The following is a 27,443-nucleotide window of genomic DNA, read 5'->3' as shown; positions in this document are numbered from 1 at the left end:
ATATCATGTGGAATGCGCATGACCAGGAAATGGCTCTCTGCCAGTACCTGACTCATTCAGCTCTTATTCAGTCCCACAACACAGTAGAAGCCTCATTCAAGTTTCTAAAGACGGTTGACATCTAGTGGAAGCCCTAGGAAGTGCAACTTCATTCATATCCCAATGTGAATTCAATAGGGCCTGAGTTGAAAATCGACCAACCTCAGATTTCTCACTTCCTGTTTGGATTTCTTCTCAGGTTTTTGCCTGCCATATGAGTTCTGTTATACTCACAGACATCATTCAAACAATTTTAGAAACTTCAGTGTTTTCTATCCAATACTAACTGAGACTGACAAGACTGAGGAGCAGGCCGTTTACTCTGGGTACCTCTGGTCACCTTTCATCCAAGCTACTCAATACTGCCCCTGCAGCCATAAGAAGATAAGAGTAAATGATAGACTTGTTCTCCTTAATCAGGAAATAAACTTGAGTAGACATATAGGATTGGTGTAATCATTTCAGGACTAACCTTGATGTGAAGTGCAGAGTTTTTTAAGGTATCTCTTTCAATGTGTTCTTCTTCGTTTGTTGGAATGTTTACCAAGGTAGCTGGATTAGTTACTGTTTGATCTGATATATTTGTTTCACTATCAATGTTAAATGTAGTGGTTTAACTGCAATTGGCTGGGCTCTTGCTGGGCCACTCAAGGACAGTCAGAGACTTGTCCTGAAGCCACTCTTGTGTTGTCTTGGCTGTGTGCTTAGGCTAGTGTTCCTCTTGGAAGGTGAATCTTCGCCCCAGTCTGAGGTTCTGAGCGCTCTGGAGAAGGTTTTATGTACTTTGGTCTGTTCATCTTTCCCTCGATCCTGACTAGTCTCTCAGTCCCTGCTGCTGAAAAACATCCTCACAGCATGATGCTGCCACCACCATGCTTCACCGTAGGGATGGTGCCCGGTTTCCTCCAGGCGCGATGCTTTGCATTCAGGCCAAAGAGTTCAATCTTGGTTTCATCAGACCAGAGAATCTTATTTCTCATGGTCTGAAAGTCTTTAGGTGCCTTTTGGCAAACTCCAAGCGGGCTGTCATGTGCCTTTTACTGAGAAATGGCTTCCGTCTGGCCATTTTACCATAAAGGCCTGATTGGTGGAGTGCTGCAGAGATGGTTGTCCTTCTGGAAAGTTCTACCATCTCCACAAAGGAACTGGAGCTTTGTCAGAGTGACCATCGGGATCTTGGTCACCTCCCTAACCAAGGCCCTTCTCTCCCGATTGCTAAGTTTGGCTGGGTGGCCAGCTCTAGTGAGTGTATTGATGGTTCCAAACTTCATACATTTAAGAATGATGGAGGCCACTGTGTTCTTGGGACCTCAATGCTGCAGACATTTTTTGGTAATCTTCCCCAGATCTGTGCCTCGACACAATCCTGTCTCGGAGCTCTACGGACAATTCTTTCAACCTGGTTTTTGCTATGACATTCTCTGTCAACTGTGGGACCTTATATAGACAGGTGTGTGCCTTTCCAAATCATGTCCAATCAATTGAATTTACCACAGATGGACTCCAATCAAGCTGTAGAAACATTAAAGGATGATCAATGGTAACAGGATGCACCTGAGCTCAATTTCAAGTCACATAGCAAAGGGTCTGAATACTTTTTTACGTGTAATACATTTGCTAAAATGTCTATAAACCTGTTTTCACTTTGTCATAATGGGGTATTGTGTGTAGATGGATGAGATTTTTTTTATTTCATCCATTTTAGAATAAGGCTGTAACGTAACAAAATGTGGAAAAAGTCAAGGGGTCTGAATACTTTCCCGAATGCACTGTACGTGGAGCTCGGAAAGACCTCAGAGAAGTATATACACGTGGTGAATCTGCTTCAACAAAAACCTAACCTAACTTATTGTACTTTACATATGAGTTACATCAAATAAAAGATCAATCAAATTAGTCATATAGCTATGAATTATGCAAAGTAAATATATTTCATGTGGACATTTTGATCTGTTTTTTTGGGGTGGAAGTGGTTTCTGATGTGTTTTTTTTCTTGCGTATATAATACTTATTTTTCTTTTAACATTTTTAGCTAAATTCAAGGAGATATGCCCTGGTGGGATGGGCTACACTGTCACAGGCTCTTACAAGCCCAAACTACCCAATCAACTACCCAAACTTCCCAGCCAACCTGAGACCATCAACAAGCCAATGATCACCCACCAAGAGCCTGTGGCCCCGCCTCTGCCCTTCCCGACACCCGAGAAACCAGTGGAGGCCTTGAGCGTCACTGAGAGACAGCTTCCCTCCATTCCAGGTGAGTCAACATCACACAATTCCCTTTATACCAGGGGAGTCAACATCACACAATTCCCTCTATACCAAGAGAGTCAACATCACACAATTCCCTCTATACCAAGAGTCAAAATCACACAATTCCCTCTATACCAAGAGTCAACATCACACAATTCCCTCTATACCAAGAGAGTCAACATCACACAATTCCCTCTATACCAAGAGAGTCAACATCACACAATTCCCTCTATACCAAGAGAGTCAACATCACACAATTCCCTCTATACCAAGAGAGTCAACATCACATAATTCCCTCTATACCAGCTGAGTCAACATCACACAATTCCCTCTATACCAGGTGAGTCAACATCACACAATTCCCTCTATACCAGGGGAGTCAACATCACACAATTCCCTCTATACCAAGAGAGTCAACATCACACAGTTCCCTCTATACCAAGAGAGTCAACATCACACAATTCCCTCTATACCAAGAGTCAACATCACACAATTCCCTCTATACCAGGTGAGTCAACATCACACAATTCCCTCTATACCAGCTGAGTTAACATCACACAATTCCCTCTATACCAGGTGAGTCAACATCACACAATTCCCTCTATACCAAGAGAGTCAACATCACACAATTCCCTCTATACCAGCTGAGTCAACATCACACAATTCCCTCTATACCAGCTCAGTCAACATCACACAATTCCCTCTATACCAAGAGAGTCAACATCACACAATTCCCTTTATACCAGCTCAGTCAACATCACACAATTCCCTCTATACCAGCTGAGTCAACATCACACAATTCCCTCTATACCAGCTGAGTCAACATCACACAATTCCCTTTATAACGGGGGGGTCAACATCACACAATTCCCTCTATACCAGGTGAGTCAACATCACACATTTCCCTTTATACCAGGGGAGTCAACATCACACAATTCCTTCTATACCAGCTGAGTCAACATCATACAATTCCCTCTGTACCAAGAGAGTCAACAGCACACAATTCCCTCTATACCAAGAGAGTCAACATCACACAATTCCCTCTGTACCAAGAGAGTCAACATCACACAATTCCCTCTGTACCAAGAGAGTCAACATCACACAATTCCCTCTATACCGGCTGAGTCAACATCATACAATTCCCTCTGTACCAAGAGAGTCAACATCACACAATTCCCTCTATACCAAGAGAGTCAACATCACACAATTCCCTCTGTACCAAGAGAGTCAACATCACACAATTCCCTCTGTACCAAGAGAGTCAACATCATACAATTCCCTCTGTACCAAGAGAGTCAACATCACACAATTCCCTCTGTACCAAGAGAGTCAACATCATACAATTCCCTCTATACCAAGAGAGTCAACATCATACAATTCCCTCTATACCAAGAGAGTCAACATCACACAATTCCCTCTGTACCAGCTGAGTCAACATCACACAATTCCCTCTGTACCAGCTGAGTCAACATCACACAATTCCCTCTATACCAGCTGAGTCAACATCACACAATTCCCTCTATACCAGCTGAGTCAACATCACACAATTCCCTCTATACCAGCTGAGTCAACATCACACAATTCCCTTTATAACGGGGGGGGGTCAACATCACACAATTCCCTCTATACCAGGTGAGTCAACATCACACATTTCCCTTTATACCAGGGGAGTCAACATCACACAATTCCCTCTATACCAAGAGAGTCAACATCATACAATTCCCTCTATACCAAGAGAGTCAACATCACACAATTCCCTCTATACCAGCTGAGTCAACATAACACAATTCCCTCTATACCAGCTGAGGCAACATCACACAATTCCCTCTATACCAGGTGAGTCAACATCACACAATTCCCTCTATACCAGCTGAGTTAACATCACACAATTCCCTCTATACCAGGTGAGTCAACATCACACAATTCCCTCTATACCAGCTCAGTCAACATCACACAATTCCCTCTATACCAAGAGAGTCAACATCACACAATTCCCTCTATACCAGCTGAGTCAACATCACACAATTCCCTCTATACCAGGTGAGTCAACATCACACAATTCCCTCTATACCAGCTGAGTTAACATCACACAATTCCCTCTATACCAGGTGAGTCAACATCACACAATTCCCTCTATACCAGCTCAGTCAACATCACACAATTCCCTCTATACCAAGAGAGTCAACATCACACAATTCCCTTTATACCAGCTCAGTCAACATCACACAATTCCCTCTATACCAGCTGAGTCAACATCACACAATTCCCTCTATACCAGCTGAGTCAACATCACACAATTCCCTTTATAACGGGGGGTCAACATCACACAATTCCCTCTATACCAGGTGAGTCAACATCACACATTTCCCTTTATACCAGGGGAGTCAACATCACACAATTCCCTCTATACCAGCTGAGTCAACATCACACAATTCCCTCTATACCAAGAGAGTCAACATCATACAATTCCCCCTATACCAAGAGAGTCAACATCACACAATTCCCTCTATACCAGCTGAGTCAACATCACACAATTACCTCTGTACCAGCTAAGTCAACATCACACAATTCCCTCTGTACCAGCTGAGTCAACATCACACAATTCCCTCTATACCAGCTGAGTCAACATCACACAATTCCCTCTATACCAACTGAGTCAACATCACACAATTCCCTTTATAACGGGGGGTCAACATCACACAATTCCCTCTATACCAGGTGAGTCAACATCACACATTTCCCTTTATACCAGGGGAGTCAACATCACACAATTCCCTCTATACCAGCTGAGTCAACATCACACAATTCCCTCTGTACCAGCTGAGTCAACATCACACAATTCCCTCTGTACCAGCTGAGTCAACATCACACAATTCCCTCTATACCAGCTGAGTCAACATCACACAATTCCCTCTGTACCAGCTGAGTCAACATCACACAATTCCCTCTATACCAGCTGAGTCAACATCACACAATTCCCTCTATACCAGCTGAGTCAACATCACACAATTCCCTCTGTACCAGCTGAGTCAACATCACACAATTCCCTCTATACCAAGAGAGTCAACATCACACAATTCCCTCTATACCAAGAGAGTCAACATCACACAATTCCCTCTATACCAAGAGAGTCAACATCACACAATTCCCTCTGTACCAGCTGAGTCAACATCACACAATTCCCTCTATACCAGCTGAGTCAACATCACACAATTCCCTCTATACCAGCTGAGTCAACATCACACAATTCCCTCTATACCAAGAGAGTCAACATCACACAATTCCCTCTGTACCAGCTGAGTCAACATCACACAGCAAGCACCAGTAGAAGAGCAGCCATCTTTACTAAAGTACTCCAGAAAGACAGAGACAGAACATTGGGATGAGCTTGGCCTCAGTGTGACTCATAGATGGGAGTTGCTTGGTCTTTTAGAATTCAAGTAGAGTGCTCTGTGGAATTTGGCATCATAGACCGTAACACATGGGCCCTGGGGCCATGCTTTTGTCTTTTCACGATGCTGTCCTGTTTTGATATGTGGAATATCGTGTACCTTCAGTGCCAGCGCACTTTTTTCGTAATCCACCCTTCGACAAAAGGCAGCACATAAGTGAAACAAAAGACAGAACCGACTTGTATGCGTGAGTGTGTGGGGGTCTTTAAAAACATTGCTCACCCAGACACCAATTCAGTTCCACCCTAGATAGGATGATGAGGATTCACATGCTTTGGCTTGCCCTCACCACTCAAACCGCTGGGTTCTGAGAGGAGAGATGGAGTTCCTCTCTTTTATTGTTCAGGACATGCTTGGCGGCCGGTGAGGGAAAGAGAAACTTGGCCTGCGGTAGAGTGCACAGACTTACAGCTAAACTTCTCTTGAGCACAGAGGATCCAATGCAGAGGACAGACTCAGACAAACAATAAGAGGAGAAAGTCACTGCCCAAACCTGTGTCGATGAGTGTTTGCATGCCACAAGGGGCTATGAACCCTGGCGGAGGGAATTTATTTTACGCCTAATGTTATGCGTCATTCATAACACTGCCGTTGGTCTTTATGACCTCCGTAAAAATGCAAGAGGGTTGAGTTATGACATGGCATTTGGCCAGTGGTTAAAATAAGGTGTTAGTGGAACATCCTTGTTACTGATTAACACTTATACGTGGCCATGAAAAATATCACATGTTGATGCGGTCATGAACAGCTAAAAGTACCTGTGAAGGTGACCGTCTTATGGATTGCAAATCATTCATCCTCTCTGGCCCCAGCCGGGTTAATTGATGTATTCAAAAGCCTGACTATATTTAATGGGGAACTATAATGTGAATGTTGTCCTAAAAATACAAATGAATGATGTACTTGCCTCTGACAAACCTTGGTAGTCAAGGGCAGGTATATCCAGCCTTGTGCTTCCAAACGGTCCCACTCTTTTTTTGAACTCATTCTTTCTTTGTGTTGTTTTTATTTTGTCTTCATGGCCAGTTGCCACAGATGCACCTGAGCAGGTAGGTTGGGTTTCTTCTGCAAAAAAAACAACGGAACAGAAATAAGCTTTCTTGCATGCAACAAGAAGTATTCATCCTTCAGCCTCTATGGCAGCGACCTGCAGAAGCAGCCTGCAGCATCACCTCTGCATGAAGTCGGCATCACCACTGCATGACTTTGAGCCAATCAATGCTCCATGCTTTCAGCCTAAGCGCACTTAAAGCATTCACAGTGGAGCGTCTATGTCAATGCCGTTCACAGCTGGCAAGACTTTGCTCTTTGCGCTTTTGTCCAGCCTCATACTGTAAGGCTGCGTTTACTCAGGCAGCCCAATTCTGATCTTTTTCCACAAATTGGTCAGTTGACCAATCAGATCAGCTCTTTTGCCAATAATTGAGCAACTGATCAGAATCGGGCTGCGTGTTTAAGTGCAGCCTTAGAGCCTCAAATACTGAACAGTCCTGAAACCTTTCTGTAATGGATTTAGTATTGTATTATGACTTTTTGAATTAAATATAGAAGCTCTCTTTTACATGATCTGGTCTTGGTTCTTTCAGCGGTAAAGTAGACTCAGCTGCTTGAAAGTCTTTAAAAGCACTTTGACAGGGGTGGAGTAAGTGAACACTGTTGCGAAACTCCGAGAAACTCCAAATGTCTACAAAGCTGAAGTCAAGTTGGACTCCACACAACTGACTTGGGCATTCCATAGACCCTGTCCACTCAATGACAACAAATGTTGCTCTTACTATCCGAAATCTTGCTCTTACAATCCTTTCAAGCACTTTCCTTCCTTCAGCTGCCATGCAAGCTGATTTGTAAATAGTTTACTGCCGAGCGGCCTATTTGACGAGCTCACGCATGACAGCGGTGCATGAGCGGCGCTTGCTCACCGAAACCTCACACATGTCTATACGGATCAGTCCACTGACCCCGAGGTCCATATTGTGTTTGTCTTGTGTTTTGTCCTTCAAGGAGCTGGTTATTCTGGAGGCTACTAGTAATAGGCCAGTAGTTGAGGTCGAGGCTGGCCAGCCACAGCTCTCTCCCGGTGTCTCTACCATGAGGATGGAGCCGGCCTACCCAGGTGTCTCATCCATTCCCTTCCCCTCTACTCTCTCTGCTGCTATTTCAGCCTCACTGGGCAAAGTGTGGAAGTTATTTAATTCTGATTTATATTGTTTTGGCACTGTACTTTCGGTCAATTTGACCTGAAAGAATAGAAATGAAAATGGGTTGGTTTGAAAAATACATTATGTTCTTTCCCTTGTGACAGGTCTAATCGTCATAGTGGAAAGAGCACCTGCCATTTGTGATGGCTGTTCTCCAGGCTCTAGTATAGGATTATCTTAATTGAAATGTAAGGTTTTTATTGTTGTAAAAAGGGTTCAATATGTATCCAAGCTGGAAAAATATTTTAACAACTGTCAGCTCAGCACGTGACGGTGAAGAGTGATTTATCTCTGTCCGCTGGGATTGTTGATTTCTGCAGCGCTCCGTGTTACAGTTTCATGACAACAACTCAACATTGAAACACTCATTTTAAAGACCACGGAAAGTCTGACTGCGCTGTTCTCTCCCCTGGCTCTATTTGTCCTGGTCTCGCAGAGGTTGTGGAGAAAACGTCCCCCCCTGCTCCAGCCCTGATCCTCCCCTCCAACGCTGGCCAGGACATCGCCCCGACTCAGTCAGCAGGTAAGAGCCCACAGTGACATACAGTGACACGCAGAAACCCGGTGACATCTGGACACAGTTTAGTCGACTGGTCAATGTGCTGCTGACCAGTTAGTAACTACTATCCCTGCTACAAACTCTATCTAAGCTATCCCAAGCTGATTGTGTAAAAATCATGAATGAATAGAGGCCCGCAGACTGGGAACATGGCACTTTCTGACTCTTCCTGACCTCCTTTCTTTGTCCTTGGGGTTCTACCCAGTTGTATTTCGGGCTTCTTCTATATTTAGGAATCCTGTGTTGCTGTTGAGGGGCCGTGGCAACATGAAGTCTCTCTCTCCACTTTCTAGATGGGAATAGTTTAACAATAGTCTAACAACATCCTCATAAAGGCTTCAAATCACTCCAATGAAAATGCAGAGCAACTTTTTCTCTCTCTCCTCACCCTTAGAGAAATGTATTTGGGTCCTGTATTGTTGTATTTGAGAGACTCCCATTTTAGATGTTGTTGCTGTGGTTATTTGAATCGGAAGGGAAAGGCCAGTGAGGCCAGAGATTTGTGCCATCGCTAGGCAACCACTTGTGTGAAACGCACCTGTTTTGATACCCAGGGCGAGGAAGAGGGGGGACTTCACAGAGCAGTAGAATAGAGATTAGTGTCGGCACAGAGACAAGTGTGGAGGGAAGGGGGTGGGAATATCTGGTTCCAGGCCCACAAAAAGCACCTGGACCAATCAGGGGACCGCTGGGGTATTTGGGGTTATATTCGCTAGGCGGACATCCAAGCACCCAGACCACTCTCATCGCAGCGTTTTACGTCCCGGTGTCCTGGAAACGTGAAGCCACAACAATTAAGCCACCTGATGACAGATACTCGGTACACTGTGATACATAATTGCGTCTCTCTCTTTTAAAAAAAAATCATCCTGTCATCCTTACTGTGATTAGACTCTGGCCTCTGTGCCTCAACGCTTGCTAATCATTCTCAACATTACGTTTCTTTCTAAAGTACATCCTCGACAAAACACGACAATCGTTTGATTGTGACATGGCGGAGATGCTCTTTAAGGTATAAAGCAACTACACTCGCTAATCATTCTGTAGCTCAATCAACCAATCAGTCAGTCAGTCAATCAAATGATTGTGCATTTTACAAATACATTTGTAACAAAGTGCTAAAATATAACGCTTGACCGAACGGATGAGGGAAATCTCCTTAGGCGGGAAGAAACCTTGACAGGAAGCAGAGTCTAGAGCAGGAGCCCATCCTCCTCTGGTTGGCTGATGTCTTCCCTAAATCCTATATAAAACACAGCAGTAATTGAATGTAACTGTAATTCTGAGGAGATGCCGCTGTGGCATATTTGAGCAATAATACCTTGCCTATTGAAATTTGTACAGTAATACTTAAATTCTTTGTAATTCCACCATACTGGCCTGCTGAGCTTTGAAAAAGCCCAGCCATTAACAACCGCATACATCAGGGATGCGTAATGTATTGTTAATGTGATCTCGAAGCTTCCTGACATTTTGACGACCATTTCCTCAGCAACACTGTAATTCTTAAATACTATATTCATCATCTATCACCACTAATTTAATAACCCTTTCATTTTCTCTTCTTCTCATCAAGTTCTGAAATGGCAAACCGCTCCGTCACTGTGATCGGACAGTTTCGGCTGATATGACGGAGTCCTTAAGTCTCTGGAACTGTAGGTCCAGTGGCCCACTTCTGTAATATGTCTGCATATTGGTGCCTTTTGATGGGCATTAGACACTATGATTTACTTCATTCCATACTTTCCCACTGTGTTACGTCCGATTGATGCACCCAGTGAGTAGGTTTTGGGATTTTGCCGATTATTTTAACAGGTAGTCCCATTGAGACCAAGATCTGTTTTGCATCTTACAATTACAAATTGCACATAGGAAATACACCAGAAAATACAAAATACAAAGAGAATACAAAAAATGCAATAAAGCACACGTGTGAAAAACAATCACATTCCACAGCAGAGGTCCCCAATCAACACTTTCATATTGTATTTGTCACATGCGCCGAATACAATAGGTGTAGACGTTACAGTGAAATGTTTACTTACAAGCCTACAACCGACAATGCTTTTTTAAAGAAGTGTTAGCTGCGAGATCGGTGCCCCCCCCACGGGACGGTTGAGCTAACGTGCGCTAATATGATTAGCATGTAAGTAACAAGAACATTTCCCAGGACATAGACATATCTGATATGGGAAGAAAGCTTAAATTCGTGTTGATCTAACTGCACTGTCCAATTTACTGTAGCTGTTACAGTGAAATAAAACTATGCTACTGTTTGAGGAGAGTGCACAGTTATGAACATTTGGGCCGACTTGATACAACATTTTGAACAGAAATGCAATGGTTCATTGGATCAGTCTAAAACTTTGCACATGCAATGCTGCCAACTAGTGGCCAACATTTAAATAGAGCCTAAAGTGGAATAATACATTGTGCCCTTTCTTTTGCATTTCAAAGATGATCTTTTGCCAGATCTAATATGTTATATTCTCCTACATTATTTTCACATTTCCACAAACTTCAAAGTGTTTCCTTTCAAATGGTATCAAGAATATGCATGTCCTTGCTTCAGGTCCTGAGTTACAGGCAGTTAGATTTGGGTATGTCATTTTAGGCGAAAATCGGGGGGAAAAGGGGCCGATCCTTAAGAGGAATGTATTTACTAAATAAACTGAAACTAAAACATTTATAAATACATAAATAAAATTGAAAAATAAGAACATTGAAACGTAACAAATAATTAAAGAGCAACAATAAAATAACAGTAAATGCAAATAGTCTAAAAGGCACCAATACATCCATTTGTAGGGAACTCTGAAGATTGTTCCATACTTGGGGTGCAAAGAAACTTACAGCTAAAAGTCTGTAGCAACAGACGGAATTTCCATAGATATCCATCCCTGTGATCTGGTATGGTAACTCGTTCTTCTATAGGTAAGTAAAGATGTAAGGTAATGAGGGAGTTTTTACAAAATGCATTGTTTCGACTTACATGAGGTCAAAGAGGGCCATCCTAATTTCTGATAGAGCAAGTAGTGATGAGTGCAAAACCTATCACCCGTTATAAAACGAAGTGCACTGTGGTGAACTACATCTAACGTCTTTAACCCTTTACACTTGTAGAAATTGGCCTATATGGATAGGGCTATAAAAAAGAAAGAAGGTCGCACAATCCCAAACATTTAATGGGTATAGTAACCAACATTTTGGAACGCAGTGCTGTCTTCAGGGTTACATTGTAACTGCTTGATACAGTTATGTAGACAAGCAGTGCAATTAGTGGAACCAATGAACACAGTGAGGGGTGTGTCATAGTAATTAAGGTAATGAGGGATGAAAAACAGTGAAACAAATATTTTGCAGCATGTCAATACATGCGGACAATTATTTACATAATCTTATGTCAACATGATTAGATATAATGGAATACATTATGCTAATATCAACAATCATTATTCTTACATTTAATTTACTTTCATCTTTGTTTCATTAGTTAATTTCATATCTTGTTGTGGTTCAAACGTAATGCATAATGAGCATCGTCACCATGGGAAACATGACATGCAGTATAAGCTAAGAAACTGTGGGCAAAAATAAATCATTGGGTTGAAATGGCCTGAGGTCAAATTCAATAATCAGACTACTAGGAGTCAGTGTTTTTAGATAGGAGATCCATTAGACCTCCCTCTGTAGTAGTAGGGTCCCGATCGTTGGCGGTCGGTGCCATTTAAGAGGAGGGAGTAGGAATATTTTTTTAATGAGCATGGCCTTATTTCCATTACAGCATATTGGATGACTGTCATTCATATTCTATTCACCCAGTCCAATGTAACAGTGACAGGTTTAGGCAACCACATGATACTCACATTTTCCCTACACCCATAATGAGGTTGCTACAACCTCGCCTATGAATGACAGTTTACAATGTAAGTGCGTCGAAAGACAAATTTGAGGTGACAGACAGTGATATTCAATACTGCCTTGCACATTATCGCCTGCATCTAGCTGATATAGAGTGTAATCATTAGTCCAACAGTTGCAAACAAGAGTTTCTGTTGGAAAAATTCCGGTATGTTTATCCCCGTTTTGTCACGTTTGCGAAACATTTTTTCGGCGGAATAAATACACCCCTGATCACACGTAGACACGGTTCACTTTCATAGCAGCCACGTTGTATTATTTCTTGCATCCATGAGCTCTCCTCCTTTCACCTCTTCCCTTCGCATGTGGACTTCAATGCACAACCCATCAGCTGTATGTGACGAAGCAGAAAAACCTTTCCATGCCAAACCGCTTACACACAGCCTACATCATTGTCACCATATTAGCTAAAGTAACGTCATAGTCAGCATAGATAGTAGACCTAACGCGTTAGTAAACCCGCTACAGTCATGCAGTAACCGTTACAGTGTATAGTCAGTAAGCAGTTACACCAGCGGGCCCCGGTGGCAATAAATTAGTCAAACCAAAAGTTTACCTCGACTTGGAAGAGTTCCAGTGTTGTGTTGGAAAGTCATAGCCAGCTAGCTAACATAGCATCCCTCTGTTTCAGCAGTGTGTTTCAGTAGGCGAGACGAGATGGCCACATTTACATCTCTCCCTCTCTCTTCCTTTTTTCTCTCTTGCTTCTCCTTCATTTTGGAAGAAATTAATTTGTTAAAAACTGTTGAACTACTGTCTTTCTCTCTCTTTGAGTCAACTACTCATCACATTTTATGCACTGCAGTGCTAGCTAGCTGTAGTTCATGCTTTCAGTACCATATTAATTATCTGATCCTTTGATTGGGTGGACAACATGTCAGTTAATGCTGCAAGAGCTCTGATAGGTTGGAGGATGTCCTCTGGGAGTTGTCATAATTACTGTGTAAGTCAGTCTATGGAAGGGGGTGAGAACCAAGAGCCTCCTAGGCTTTGTATTGAAGTCATTGTACCCAGAGGCGAACGGAAGCTAGCTGTCCTCCGGCTACACCATGGTGCTACCCTACAGAGTGCTGTTGCTGCTACTATAGACCTTATTTGCAAAATAATTTTAATCAATTATTTGGTGACGTGATTATATTTAGTATAGTTTAATCTAAAAAGGATATTTTTCCAATGTTTTACTATTTTTATTTTTATGAAAGTAACCGAGGAGGATTGTCCTCCCTTTCCTCCTCTGAGTAGCCTACAACTGGTCTCGATGTTACCTCTCCTTGAGAGTGTTCAGCTATACATTGTTTTAACCAAGTTTCAGAGAGTACAATAATGTCAGGGTTAGTATCTTGGAACCAAATGCTTAATGCCTAACATATACATTTTTGAGTGAATACTCTGTACATTTAAAAAAAAATCTCTGGTAATTTTATAAACTTTTTAGCTAGTAGTTCTGAAAGTAGCGCTCACGAGCCAAAAGTGGTCCACACAAATGGCATATTATGTCACGTGCAGATATGTGCACCACATCATTGCGCTCTCTCACTCTGATGTGTGTGCATCTTGCTAGCTGTCACTCAAATGGGGAGAGGCTGAAGCTCATTGACTGGAACTCGAATTGCTAGGGAGCTGGCCCACGTGGGGGAAAAGGTAGGGGAAATGGCGCCACACAACTTCCTGGAAACAGTTGCTATCAAACTAGGAATTTTGCGGCTAATTGAGGTAAGACAGTAATTCTGCTCATAGATTATACACGTACGAACTAAACATTGACATGAACCTAACATTGACACATCCAGCCCAAAGCGTGAGTTTTAAAAAATGCAACGTTCCGGAGCACGTCTTTAAGTTCTCCAGCTCAAGAACCTTGAGATTTAAAGTCAGAGGGGGTTTCCATTGGCTTATCAATATTTGTCATACAGAAACACATTTGCAGCCATGAATGGGAAGTTGATGAGAATATCGGCTAGGGAGAGGAAAGGCCATTTGCAGGAATGGAATAGATTTGTTTATGCTGCGCATATAGATACAGTATTTATGTATTTAGTATTTGAAGAGTAGCATGAGGTTTCCTCTATGATTGTGTTCAGCATGCATACTCAAAATCCTGCTATTTGGGTCTCTCTCTCGTTCTCTCTCTCTTTCTGTCTATTTCTCTCTGTCTCTCTCTTTCTCTCTCTCTCTGTCTCTCGCTCTCGGCCAGAGGTGGATGAGTGCCAGGTCAACCCTCACATCTGTGGCCAGGGGATCTGCTACAACACTGTGGAGGGTTATACCTGCATCTGTAGAGAGGGCTACCAGATGGATGAGACACACACCACCTGTGTCGGTAAGAAACAAGACGTCAAAGGTCACGTCCATTTATCAGACCAGTGGGAACGGAGTCTTTTTGTCATTTGGTCTGATTGGATTAGGTTTTCACTTTTCACATTTGCCCCAGAACATATATTCATTGAATTACATCAGTAAATGGGAATATTTTGTTATTTTATTTAACCTTTATCTAACTAGGCAAGTCAGTTAAGAACAAATTCTTATTTACAATGACAGCCGACAATGATGGTCTTTTCTGAATATACTTGTGATATATAATGATTTAACTAGCCTTTCAGCATTATGGAGTTATGTGTGAATGTTGTAGAATAATCATTTAGTTACCGCTTTGGTGCAGTGGTCAGTATGTCAGTATGTTTCTTAGCAAGTTGACCCATGTTCCATCCCATGACTCCTGCCTTGCTACAGATGTTGATGAATGCCTGGAGTCTGCATCACTGTGCTCCAACGGCCGCTGCAGGAACACTCCTGGCAGCTTCCTGTGTGTGTGCCAACCAGGCTTCATGACAGATGAGGAGGGAACCAGTTGCATTGGTAAAGTCATTTCACACACATACCACCACACTCCCTGAGATTCAATACGTGTTGTGCACCGCAGCAGCACACATTTGGAAAGCCGTTTGTGTGTTTTCATTTTTGTTGAAACCTCTAGTTATTTCCCCAGTTGTCTCCAGTATAGTTCCCCATTGGTTTTGTCACCCCTCCCTGGAGATAGGGGCTGCATTTTAGGAGATGACCACAGTGTGGCCCATTAGCGACGTCCTCCCCATCCTCCTCCCCATCCCGGGATATAAATACTGTGAACACTGTCATTAGGTGGTTTCTGGTGTTTCTACACAGATTTTCTCTTCCACAAAATGAGGTTTGCGGAGGCATAAAGCCAATGATTATTTCCCCGTAACTGTACTGTACTGTAACAGTCAAACATCTGAAAAGGAAATAAGGAGGATATAATTTATCACCGTTTGCCAGGGATTTCTATGTGGATATGAGTACTTGATCTATTATTAATATTAAGAAGAGTGCAAAAACAGGCAACTTGGAGGGCAACAGCCCTAAATCTTCAATAAGACAGATGGAACATTGAGTGGCTAGTTATACTTGAATCCAATGATGAAAACGAAACTATACTGGAGAAAAATATAAACACAACATGCAATGTGTTGGTCCCATGTTTCGTGAGTTGAAATAAAAAATCCTTGAAATGTTTCACACACAATTAGCTTATTTCTCTAAAATGTTGTGTTCAAATTGGTTTATATCCCTGTTTGTGAGCATTTCTCCTTTGCCAATATAATCTATCCACCTGACAGGTGTGGCATATCAAGAAGTTGATTAAACAGCCTATTTCTGTCTGTAATAAAGCCCTTTTGTGGGAAAAACTCATTCTGATTGGCTGGGCCTGGCTCCCCAGTGGGTGGGCCTGGCTGCCAAGTGGGTATTGGGAGCCCACCCACCCCCCAGCATGTTGCACTCCTGCCCAGTCATGTGAAATCCATAGATTAGGGCCTAATTAATTTATTTCAATTGACTGGTTTCCTTATATGAACTGTAACATCTTTGAAATTGTTGCATGTTGCGTTTATATTTTTGTTCAGTTTAAAAATACTTTGAAAACACTTACTTCACCAGAGGCAACACTACATGACGAGTTAAAACCGAAATAAAGTTTTCCACTCCATGTCCAGTCTGTTTCTTGCCTGTCGTCATTTTGCTGAGTCATGCATTTACACTCTCTACTTCAAGGTGGGGGGGGATGTTTGGTTACTAAGGAAGGGAGTGGTGTCCTGGATACCACTCCCCTCCAATTAGAGTCCCTGTTTCCTTCCTTGTTGGTTCTGTCTTTTGTAATGTCCCACAGGAAGTCCCGCCCAGGGCCCTCAGAGGAAGTTTATGTCACCTTAAGCTGGCTTTGGTCCATTTTAGGGGGCTGGGAGGGCATGAAGCAGAAACAGTCCTGGCATGAATCAGCAATGTCCATGATATTCAGTTAAAGTCAAGGAAAGAGCGTCATGAGTCACTCTTCTAGCTCTCTGTAATGCCAGACTGTCCAAATCGTTTAGATCGATGGATATCACATTCAGACTGGGGTACATAGAGATCTGGCACAGATCTACGGACGGACCAGGAGATTCCATCACTTTAGGCTGAACTTCCGCTGCCCTTGTTGATATTGGACAGAGTAATGTCTGACATGTTTGTAAAACAGAAGTGACACAGCACTAAAATGATGTGTACCCCATCACATTTCTCCGGGGTTTGGGGGATTATGCTTATGTTCTTAATGGGTTTGGGTGAGTACCAAGAAAGGGTTGATTATTCTTGAAAGATTGAGTATCTTTTTTGGAGCCAGTTACTATCCTCAAATCTCTCCTTCTCGCTCCCACCCCCCTCCATCCCTCTCTCTCCCCTCCTCTTCCTCTCTGTATCCCTCGCTCAGATTTAAACGAGTGTCTGAACTCCCACGCTTGTCCTGAGGATGGCTTTTGTGTCAACAATGTGGGTTCCTACATCTGTCGGCACTGTGACGGCGGCTTCAGGATGAGCCCAACAGGCCAGTGTGAAGGTACAAGAAGCGCCCTTCAACGATTTGGGTTCTATTTGGAGAGCTTTAGGGGCAAGATAATTAGAGGGGGGGTTCATGGTAAGACAATGCCATGGTTGTTTCTGACATATTAACAACATGATATGCATATTGACTTACACATCACCCACACTTAAATCCTTGGCCTTTTGTGGTGTTGATTCAGTGCTTGCCTCTCTCCTCGCCTCTCTCTTTCTTTCCCCCCACCTCTACTCTCTCTCTTTCTCTCACTCTCTCTCTTCTCTCTCTTTCTCTCTCTCTCTTTCTCTCTCTCTCTCTCTCTCTCTCTCTCGAACAGATATAGATGAGTGTCTGGACATGGGTGTGTGTCCATCCGGCATGTGCATCAACTTGCTGGGCTCTTATGAGTGTGATTCGTGTCCAGAGGGCTTCCAGGGCCAGGGAGGACAGTGTGTCGGTATGTGACTGCACATTCTCTCTCTCTCACAAATAATCAGGAGCATCCAAATTACTGGAGTGGCTTGGCTCTGAATTGAAATTCTATACTGCCTGGGGCGGGGCGGGGGGGGGGACAACAAAGCTGTTAGGTGTGTGCTTTGTCCTGGGGGAGGGATTGGCTCGTCCCCCACTCCATCTCTCTTACACTCTGCCTTTACTACGAAGTCCAATAGTTTCCTCAGAACCCCTGAGCCACAGTGCTGGTTCACTGCTTCTCTGTCTTCTCAAAGCCCTCACACAGACTGAAAGCAGAGGAATTGGGACACAGACTGTATTTCCGACAGGGTGTATATCAAGAGGATATCACTATTTAGAATTTCTAATGCTATCCTGCACTGACAGTTATAAGTGTTTACCCTGCTGTTGGTCATATACAGAATAAAGTGCTGTAGCTAGTGATGTTACGGTGACATATTACTGCCACACCGGCGGTTACGAGTCATGATGGCAGTCAAATTCCATGTTCCACCGTTTACGGTAATTAGACATCTCCAAGCTCTGATGCTGCCAATGGTCATTAGTAGCCTACCAAACTTACTAACTGCCTGCACTCTATTGTCCCTCTAATCACTCTGACATCAATGCAAATGTAATCGAAAATCTAATCAAACACTTCATGACAGCCCATGAGCTCATGTTGTGCAATATTTCTATAGGCCATGCAATTGCGTGAGAAAACAGAGTGATGGCCTCTATTAAAAAGAGGAGGATCCAATCAGCTTTCTATATGCTAGGCCTACTATATTTATTTCTCAACCTTCCGAATATTAAGCACGTTGCTTCTTTTTAAAACAGGAGTAAGGCCTACCTGGCTGTTATATAAATGAACCACAGGGAAAGCATCCTTCATTCACTATTAAAGTGCATCGATTAAATGTATTTTTTTCCCCGCTGCCCCTGTTTCGAGACAGATACAGTACATGATAATGGTCCATTCCAAATCAAAACATTATTTCCCACATATATTATTTAGTGTATGTAAAGACATGATTAAATCGAGAAGCATTGCTGCGCTTATAATGTTAAGAAATAGCCTAATAGTTTATCAACATTTTAAGCTAAATGTTCTCATCTGTTGCTTCAGGCTCAAATAGGTCAACTTTTGCACTATGGGGATAGTCGATTGACATAAGTTAGTGCTTTTGCTGTTAGTTAGGACTACTCATCTTGTTGGCTGATGAAAAGTAAATGTGGACCGTTCTTCCAATATCTTCAATATGCACCTCGGAGATGGATAAGGAAGCACGCTGTTGCGTCCAGGTGTGTCTGTCTTCACTTGTAGCCTGTGAGAAAGACCCAATCGCGTGACTGAGAGCCATGTGAGTGAGAGGTGCTTCGGCACACAGCGGGGAGAAGGGAATTATAATGATCATATTCAGATCAAGGGCATAGCACCACTGGTGCAAAAGGCATGGATTTTTTTAGGGGCTTAATGGCCACACAAAGGGAATGCAGTCGGGAAATTCAAGGCATTATCAAGTGCTTGTCAAATTGTGAATGAGAGACTGATGAAGTGTGTACAGTTTGCGCAAAAAAACTAAGCAGAGCTCAAGCCTTTCATACAACTTTTTTTTTTTAATTGTCATTAGACAAATGCTTAGACAGCATCATACAGCCTTGGAATGTATTAAAAATCAAAACATATAGCTCTACATTTGTTACATAAATAACTCTAAATTAATCATATAATAGTACCTGTTTCTTTGTTAACTGCTCAACACAGAATAGCCGCATGTGCATGTGCGCACTCCCTCAAATCGTTTGGAGAAAATATATTTTTTATTAAAAAATGCCACGGAATTCTAAGCCATATTGTCTGCTAAATGAACTAGTGTAGCCCACAGCCATATGGCATAGTCAGATCAGGGCCTGACATAAGGGCAACTCGGAGTATGTTATTCTGTTCTTCTGAAATAGACTACATCTTCTTCATATCATGCTTCTTTAGACCTGTCTAAAATAAATAATGGATTTATTAGACATTTTAAAAATGTAGAGGTCTGCATCAGTGGCTTGTAGGCTATGCTTGGAAGACAGGAGATGCTAAATGTGTTTAAGTGAATTAACAGTCAATTACTGTGAGACGGGCAGTTATTTGCTTGACAATCACCGGCTGACAAAATGTCATGACCGCCACAGCCCTAGCTGTAGCCACCTTCTGAAACGCACTAGCTAGATACGGAATGCAGAGTAGGTCGCTGGGTACAGTCTGTATAGTCAGTGAGGTACATGATGCCTCACATCAGCTTTAATCCTAGCTCCAGGACATCATGTGAGCTGCCTGGGAGACCTGCAGCAGAATCAACGCACACATTCTACGAGTGAATTTCCTACACTTTATAGACCGCAGTCCACAGCCGTATTATTTAACCATGAGTTTCAAGGAATAATCTAATCTCATTCCTAAACCGTTTCTGTTTAATGGGCAAAGAACACCTCAGGAAACAAATGTAGTATTTCTGTTTACGCTCAGTACAGTATAAGTCCCACAAATCAACCAATTAAAAAGCCAACCTTATGGACCCACATTTTCCTGGAAGTCGACCGGTTTCTGTTGAAACCATAGGTGCGTCACTCAGCCCTTCCAGAGAGTACGCGTTGCATGCGGTGAATGGTTGACTGTGAGGTTGTGAGCAGTATTCACACAGTGTCCTGACCCAGCCAAGCCACAGTGGGTAGGAAGGGTGCAGGTCGGGACAGGAAATCATTAGGCCATGTGACACATAGGGAGACCTCTAGAGTCTCACTTGAGGTAGTGGTGCTGGTTTAGGTCCTTAGCTAGGTCATGCCAACTTTCAATGGGTCTGTTTCGTGTGGTTGTATCTTATCCAAGACAATGAGGGTTGTTTACACACATTATGATGCAGTTCCAGGTGCGTTACCTTATGCCAAGTGAAGGTTGGCCCAAACATTGGTTTTGAGATCCATTAAACACACTGTGAAGCATGAAAAAATAACATTGTGCTGGAGTTTGGTTTTCTAATATCATATCCAACATGGCAGCATGTTTAGACATTTGAGATATTAAACACATTGTAAAAATCTTTGACTACATTTCTTTCCCTCCTGTTTTCTTGACTCTGCCCAGATGTAGATGAATGCCTGCACCAGTCAACTTGTGCCAATGGGAAGTGCTCCAACTTTGAGGGATATTTTGTCTGCTCGTGTAACGATGGATTCACGCTCAGCCTAGATGGACAATCATGTGAAGGTAACACCCTAATTCTAGTGCTTTATGGTGTTATGGGACTTTCAAGTGACAACTCAAAACTAGCTCTACCAAGTCCCTGAATGATCTAGAAGACTGGATTCCATTATTACTGGATGATATCATAGTTTAGAGAGAATCACCATTTTGTCCAAACTGAATTAGCCACTGGTTAGAATCTTCCAGAAAACCCATAAATGTAAACAGCATAATAGCGGCAAAGAGCGAATGCTGTAAAAGTAAGCACATATTACCTCATAATCACTTATTTGTTTGGGCACTGTTTGTATATGTGACATAATGAATGACTCTGCCTGTCTAAGACAGTCAGTTTAGCACAGCGAAGCACTTTTCCCAAACTTTTCCCACAGTGTCTTTAATGCCAGTCACAAGGCGCCTTGCTTAAGATGGAGACCTTGTAGTGCAGGTTTATAAATCATTCAGAATTGGCCTGGCAGCGCTCGACCTTTTCAGCGGACCGTTGTGCCCACAGTGAAGCTATTGGGCCCTGCTAAATAAATGATGGAATTTCAGTAATCACCCTGGGCTGTTTGGGGCAATGAAAGTATATGAAACCTTTAAGAGTTGCGGTATATCAATATCTCGTCATCTTTCTCCCAATACGCCGCATCAATATCTCTCGCTGTTTACCTGGCCCACCTCTTGCACCTGAAATGAGAATAATCTTTTCCCTGCTACCTTGCTCTTGGAGTCTGTGTATCAAAGTGTGAGGCGATTCAACCCCAGGAAAACTTGAAAATAGAATATATGTTCAGGAAATGTTTATATACATGCTTTTACATTTGTAGCACAAACTATTTTTTTTGAAAATCATGAGGACCAAGGCATGCCTCCTGTAAAACACTATGATCTGTGAACATTACATGATACAGACAATATCTTGGTCATTATACTCTTATAATGTGCAAATATGGAGGATGTCTAGATTCTGAGCCCACTAGCTTGTAGAGTATATTGTTTAAAACAATATGTATACAAATTAGCACAATACAAAAGGGTACTTTGAGATATTCCTATCAATATGTTGAATTTTTGATAAATGAATGTGAAAAATACTCCCTATTTGAGAGCACACCATAAGAAGTATGATGAAACCGAGATGTTGTCTGTATTATGGACAGTTCATGGGTCATAGGGTCTTAGAAGAGACACGTGTAGGTTTAAAACGGGCGGACAATTGACACTTTCATCAGGATTTTCAAAATGTTTTTGATATTGTTTGCATACATCACATCCTTCGACCCTATTATTTCTTAAGTTAATAGATTCTCTATGGTGTGGACAGCACTAGCATTCAAGATGCGGTAGAAAGGCCAATATAATTGACAATTCCTTGGACACAGCTTTCGCATTTAATTCACATTATTTCAAGTATTATTATTACAAAAATTTTATGTTATGCCTCTTTTCAGCCTCAAATGGGAACGGGCCGTGTTTGATGTGATTGACTTTTAGAATCCTCAATGTAGCATCTGAACTAGAGGTCGACTGAGTTTTCATAACAATCGGAAATATATATTTTTGCACACCTTTATTTAAGCTTTATATAACTATGCAAGTCAGAACACATTCTTATTTTCAATGACGGCCTAGGAACTGTGGGTTAACTGCCTCGTTCAGGGGCAGAACGACAGATTTTCACCTTGTCAGCTCGGGGGATTCAATCTTGCAACCTTACAGTTAACTAGTCCAACGCTCTAACCACCTGCCTCTCATTGCACTCCACGAGGAGACTGCCTGTTATGCGAATGCAGTAAGAAGCCAAGGTAAATTGCTAGCTAGCATTAAACTAATCTTATAAAAAACAATTAATCAATCATAATCACTAGTTAACTACACATGGTTGATGATATTACTAGTTTATCTAGCGTGTCCTGCGTTGCATATAATCGATGCGGTGCATATCGTTGCTCCAATGTGTACCTAACCATGAACATCAATGCCTTTCTTAAAATCAATACACAGAAGTATATATTTTTAAACCTGCATATTTAGCTAAAAGAAATCCAGGTTAGCAGGCAATATTAACCTGGTGAAATTGTGTCACTTCTCTTGCGTTCATTGCATACAGAGTCAGTGTATATTCAACAGTTTGGGCTGCCTAATTTGCCAGAATTTTACGTAATTATGACATAACATTGAAGGTTGTGCAATGTAACAGGAATATTTAGACTAATGGATGCCACCCCTTAGATAAAATACGGAACGGTTCCGTATTTCACTGAAAGAGTAAACGTCTTGTTTTCGAGATGATAGTTTCCGGATTCGACCATATTAATGACCTAAGGCTAAGTCTATGATTTGATAGAGCAGTCTGACTGAGTGGTGGTAGGCAGCAGCAGGCTCGTAAGCATTCATTCAAACAGCACTTTTGTGCGTTTTGCCAGCAGCTCTTCGTTGTGCGTCAAGCATTGCGCTGTTTATGACTTCAAGCCTATCAACTCCCGAGATTAGGCTGGTGTAACCGATGTAAAATGGCTAGCTAGTTAGCGGGTGCGCGCCAATAGCGGTTCAAACGTCACTCGCTCTGAGACTTGGAGTGGTTGTTCCCCTTGCTCTGCATGGGTAACGCTGCTTCGCGGCTGGCTGTTGTCGTTGTGTTCCTGGTTCGAGCCCAGGGAGGAGCGAGGAGAGGGACGGAAGCTATACTGTTACACTGGCAATACTAAAGTGCCTATAAGGGCATCCAATAGTCAAAGGTATATGAAATACAAGTGGTAGAGAGAGAAATGATTTTTTTTTTTCTAAATTGATTTTATTGATGTATTATATTAAGTTAAAATAAGCGTTCATTCAGTATTGTTGTAATTGTCATTATTACAAAAAAACTAAAAACAAATCGGCCGATTAATCGGTATCAGCTTATTTTGGTCCTCCAATAATTGGTATCGGTATCGGCGTTGAAAAATCATAATTGGTCGACCTCTAATCTCAACCTTCCAAATGTCATGTCATATATTTATTTTATTGTATATAACTGCCTTAATGTTTCTGGACCCCTGCCTTGGCAGCAGCTAATGGGAATCCTGAATAAATACAAATACCTTACTGCTTTTGTTTGATGATTTGTATGCTAGTTCTGCCCTAACAGTGCTGTGTGTTGTGCCCCAGATGAGGATGAGTGCCAGGATGAGCAGGTGTGTACCAGGGGGCACTGCCAGAACACTGTGGGTTCTTACCTGTGTAACTGTGGGCCGGGCTTTAGGGCCTCCCCGGCGGGGGACCAGTGTGACGGTAAGACTCTTACTACCCTCTGACTCTTACCAATACGCACTGACTTACACCGTTATACGCTGACTCATACCATTGTACACTTACTCATACAATTACACCCTCACGTTCAGAACTGCACACTGTCTCATGCGGTACAATGTCCTACTGTGCAGTGGATGTTTTGGGACACTTTGCAGTTAACTGTGTTTAGATAGATCTGAAAAAAAAGTTCTTAAAACCACTCGGTTCTGATAATGATTCTGAAGATTGCATTTTTGGACTCAGCATCAGCAAATACAGTATCAATATTATGTACATTGTTAATCTAGTTGAATGTATTTTGAATCATGGAATGTACAGCATCAATCCACCAATCTATTTATAACACTCTCTTCCTTTTGATTGTTGAACTTGTGTTGCTGTCAGATGCTCAGGTTTGTTGATGGTTCAGGAGTTGATTTTCTGTTTGATGAATCCCACCAACCCCTCATAGAACCCTAATTAAAACCCTGAAATGGACTCACCATCAGGCACTCATATCATCTATCTGCCCATAAAGCATAGTGTCTGTGTTTTGGTCCATGTATATGTGTGCGCGTGTGTGTGTGTGTGTGTGTGTGTGTGTGTGTGTGTGTGTGTGTGTGTGTGTGTGTGTGTGTGTGTGTGTGTGTGTGTGTGTGTGTGTGTGTGTGTGTGTGTGTGTGTGTGTGTGTGTGTGCGTGCGTGCGTGCGTGCGTGCGTGCGTGCGTGCGTGCGTGCGTGCGTGCGTGCGTGCGTGCGTGCGTGCGTGCGTGCGTGTGTGTGCGTGCACATTATGTGCATCTTTATGTGTATTTGTGTGTGTTCACACTTACATTACAGTATGTGCGTGTGTGTGTGTGTGTTGCCTGCATTGAGAGCTGTACCTGTGGTTGCAGATGTGGATGAGTGCCAGGAGCTGACCATGCCCTGTGACAGTGTGGGCCAGTGTGTCAACAACATGGGCTCCTACCACTGCAGCTGCCCCCAGGGCTACCAGCAGATCAACGGCACCAGCTGCCTAGGTATAGGTCACTCGCTCCCTCACGTTCTCAAAACGCACATGCAAAGACATACACACACACACACACACACACACACACACACACACACACACACACACACACACACACACACACACACACACACACACACACACACACACACACAGATGCAAACAGACACAAAAACCATGTATTATATATACAGTACCAGTCAGAGGTTTGGACACAACTACTCATTCAAGGATTTTTACTATTTTATACATTGTAGAATAATAGTGAAGATATCCAAACCATAAAATAGCACATACAGTCGTATGAAAAAGTTTGGGCACCCCTCTGAGGCTGCATAATAATTTACTCTGTCGTCACAGAAAATGATCACAGTGGCATGCCATTCATTTTCTAATAAAAGCTGAGTACTGGGGTATTGTCCAGACAAAGATATTTAGTGTAGCAATATTAAGTTGTATGAAATTAAATCAGATGTGAAAAATAGGCTCTGCAAAAATGTGGGCACCCTTGTCATTCTGTTGATTTGAATACCTGTAACAACTTAGGCACTGATTCATTGGAACACACAATTGGTTTGTTGAGCTCATTAAGCCTTGACCTTCATAGACAGGTGCATCCAATCATGAGAAAAGTTATTTCAGGTGGCCAATTGCAAGTTGTTGTTCTCTTTGACTCTCCTCTGAAGAGTGGCAACATGGGGGCCTCAAAACAACTCTGAAATGACCTGGAAACAAAGATTGTTCAACATTATGGTTTAGAGGAAGGCTACAAAAAAAGCTATCGCAGACATTTAAGCTGCCAGTGTCCACTGTGAGGAACATAGTGAGGAAATGGAAGACCACAGGCACAGTTCTTGTTAAGGCCAGAAGTGGCAGGCCAAGTAAAATATCAGAGAGGCAAAGGCGAAGGATGGTGAGAACAGTCAAAAACAGTCCACAGACCACCTCCAAAGACCTACAACATCATCTTGCTGCAGATGGTGTCACTGTGCATCGTTCAACAATTCAGCGCACTTTGCACAAGGAGAAGCGGTATGGGAGAGTGATGCGGAAGAAGCCTTTTCTGCACACACGCCACAAACAGAGTCGCTTGAAGTATGCAAACGCACATTTGGACAAGCCAGCTTCATTTTGGAATAAGGTGTTGAGGACTGATGAAACAAAGATTGAGTTATTTGGTCATAACAAGGGACGTTATGCATGGCGGCAAAAGAACACAACGTTCCAAGAAAAACACTTGCTACCCACAAGCTGTGTGGCCAGTGCCAGTACTGGGAATCTTGTTAAAGTTGAGGGTCGCATGGATTCCACTCAATATCAGCAGATTCTTGGGAATAATGTTGAAGAATCAGTCACAAAGTTGAAGTTACGCCGGGATATTTCAACAAGACAACGACCCAAAACACTGCTCAAAATCTACCCGGGCATTTATGCAGAGGAACAAGTACAATGTTCTGGAATGGCCATCCCAGTCCCCAGACCTGAATATCATTGAGAATCTGTGGGATGATTTGAAGAGGGCTGTCCATGCTCGGCAACCATCAAACCTAACTGAACTGGAGATGTTTTGTAAGGAGGAATGGTCCAAAATACCTTCATCCAGACACTCATTAGAGGCTATGGGAAGCGTCGAGAGGTTGTTATTTTAGCAAAAGGAGACTAATTTTGTTTTTGATGCATATTGCACATTTTCTGTTAATCCAATAAACCTAATTTCACTACTGAAATATTCCTGTGTCCATCAGTTATTTTATAGATCTAAATTAAATTGCTGATCCAAACACCCAATTATTTATAAACGGAAATCATGGAAATTGTCAGGGGTGCCCAAACTTTTTCATACGACTGTATGATTGAATGCCAAGAGTGTGCAAAGCTGTCAACAAGGCAAAGGGTGGCTACTTTGAAGAATATAATATTATAATAATATTATAATAATATTTGTTTAACACTTTTTTGGTTACTACATGATTCCATATGTGTTGTTTCATAGTGTTGATGTCTTCACTATTATTCCACAATCTAGAAGCTAGTAAAAATGAAGAAAAACCCTTGAATGAGTAGGTGTGTCCAGTGTTTTAACTAGTGCTGTATATACATCTCTTCTTTTAGGGGATGTACCTACACACACATGAATACACACACATGCAGCTGTACACACCCTCTCACTCATACGTT

General features: G+C 42.3%; 1 protein-coding gene across 1 annotated transcript in view; it reads left to right on the top strand.

Moving 5' to 3' along the window:
- Positions 1 to 27,443, top strand: part of LOC118361335 (latent-transforming growth factor beta-binding protein 1-like) — a 139,753-nt gene that overhangs the window by 87,113 nt on the left and 25,197 nt on the right. The window contains exons 12-22 of the mRNA XM_052476912.1: positions 2,072 to 2,296; positions 6,771 to 6,793; positions 7,746 to 7,857; positions 8,379 to 8,465; positions 14,617 to 14,742; positions 15,156 to 15,281; positions 17,188 to 17,313; positions 17,630 to 17,749; positions 20,879 to 21,001; positions 24,131 to 24,253; positions 25,150 to 25,275. Coding sequence (XP_052332872.1) covers positions 2,072 to 2,296; positions 6,771 to 6,793; positions 7,746 to 7,857; positions 8,379 to 8,465; positions 14,617 to 14,742; positions 15,156 to 15,281; positions 17,188 to 17,313; positions 17,630 to 17,749; positions 20,879 to 21,001; positions 24,131 to 24,253; positions 25,150 to 25,275 — 1,317 coding nt within the window. The remainder of the gene's footprint in view (positions 1 to 2,071; positions 2,297 to 6,770; positions 6,794 to 7,745; positions 7,858 to 8,378; positions 8,466 to 14,616; positions 14,743 to 15,155; positions 15,282 to 17,187; positions 17,314 to 17,629; positions 17,750 to 20,878; positions 21,002 to 24,130; positions 24,254 to 25,149; positions 25,276 to 27,443) is intronic.

The sequence above is a fragment of the Oncorhynchus keta genome, chromosome 2 (genome assembly GCF_023373465.1).
Source record: "Oncorhynchus keta strain PuntledgeMale-10-30-2019 chromosome 2, Oket_V2, whole genome shotgun sequence".
Classification (NCBI taxonomy): Eukaryota; Metazoa; Chordata; class Actinopteri; order Salmoniformes; family Salmonidae; genus Oncorhynchus; species Oncorhynchus keta.
The sequence above is the reverse complement of the archived record's forward strand: the minus strand, read 5'-3'. Positions and strand labels throughout refer to the sequence as shown.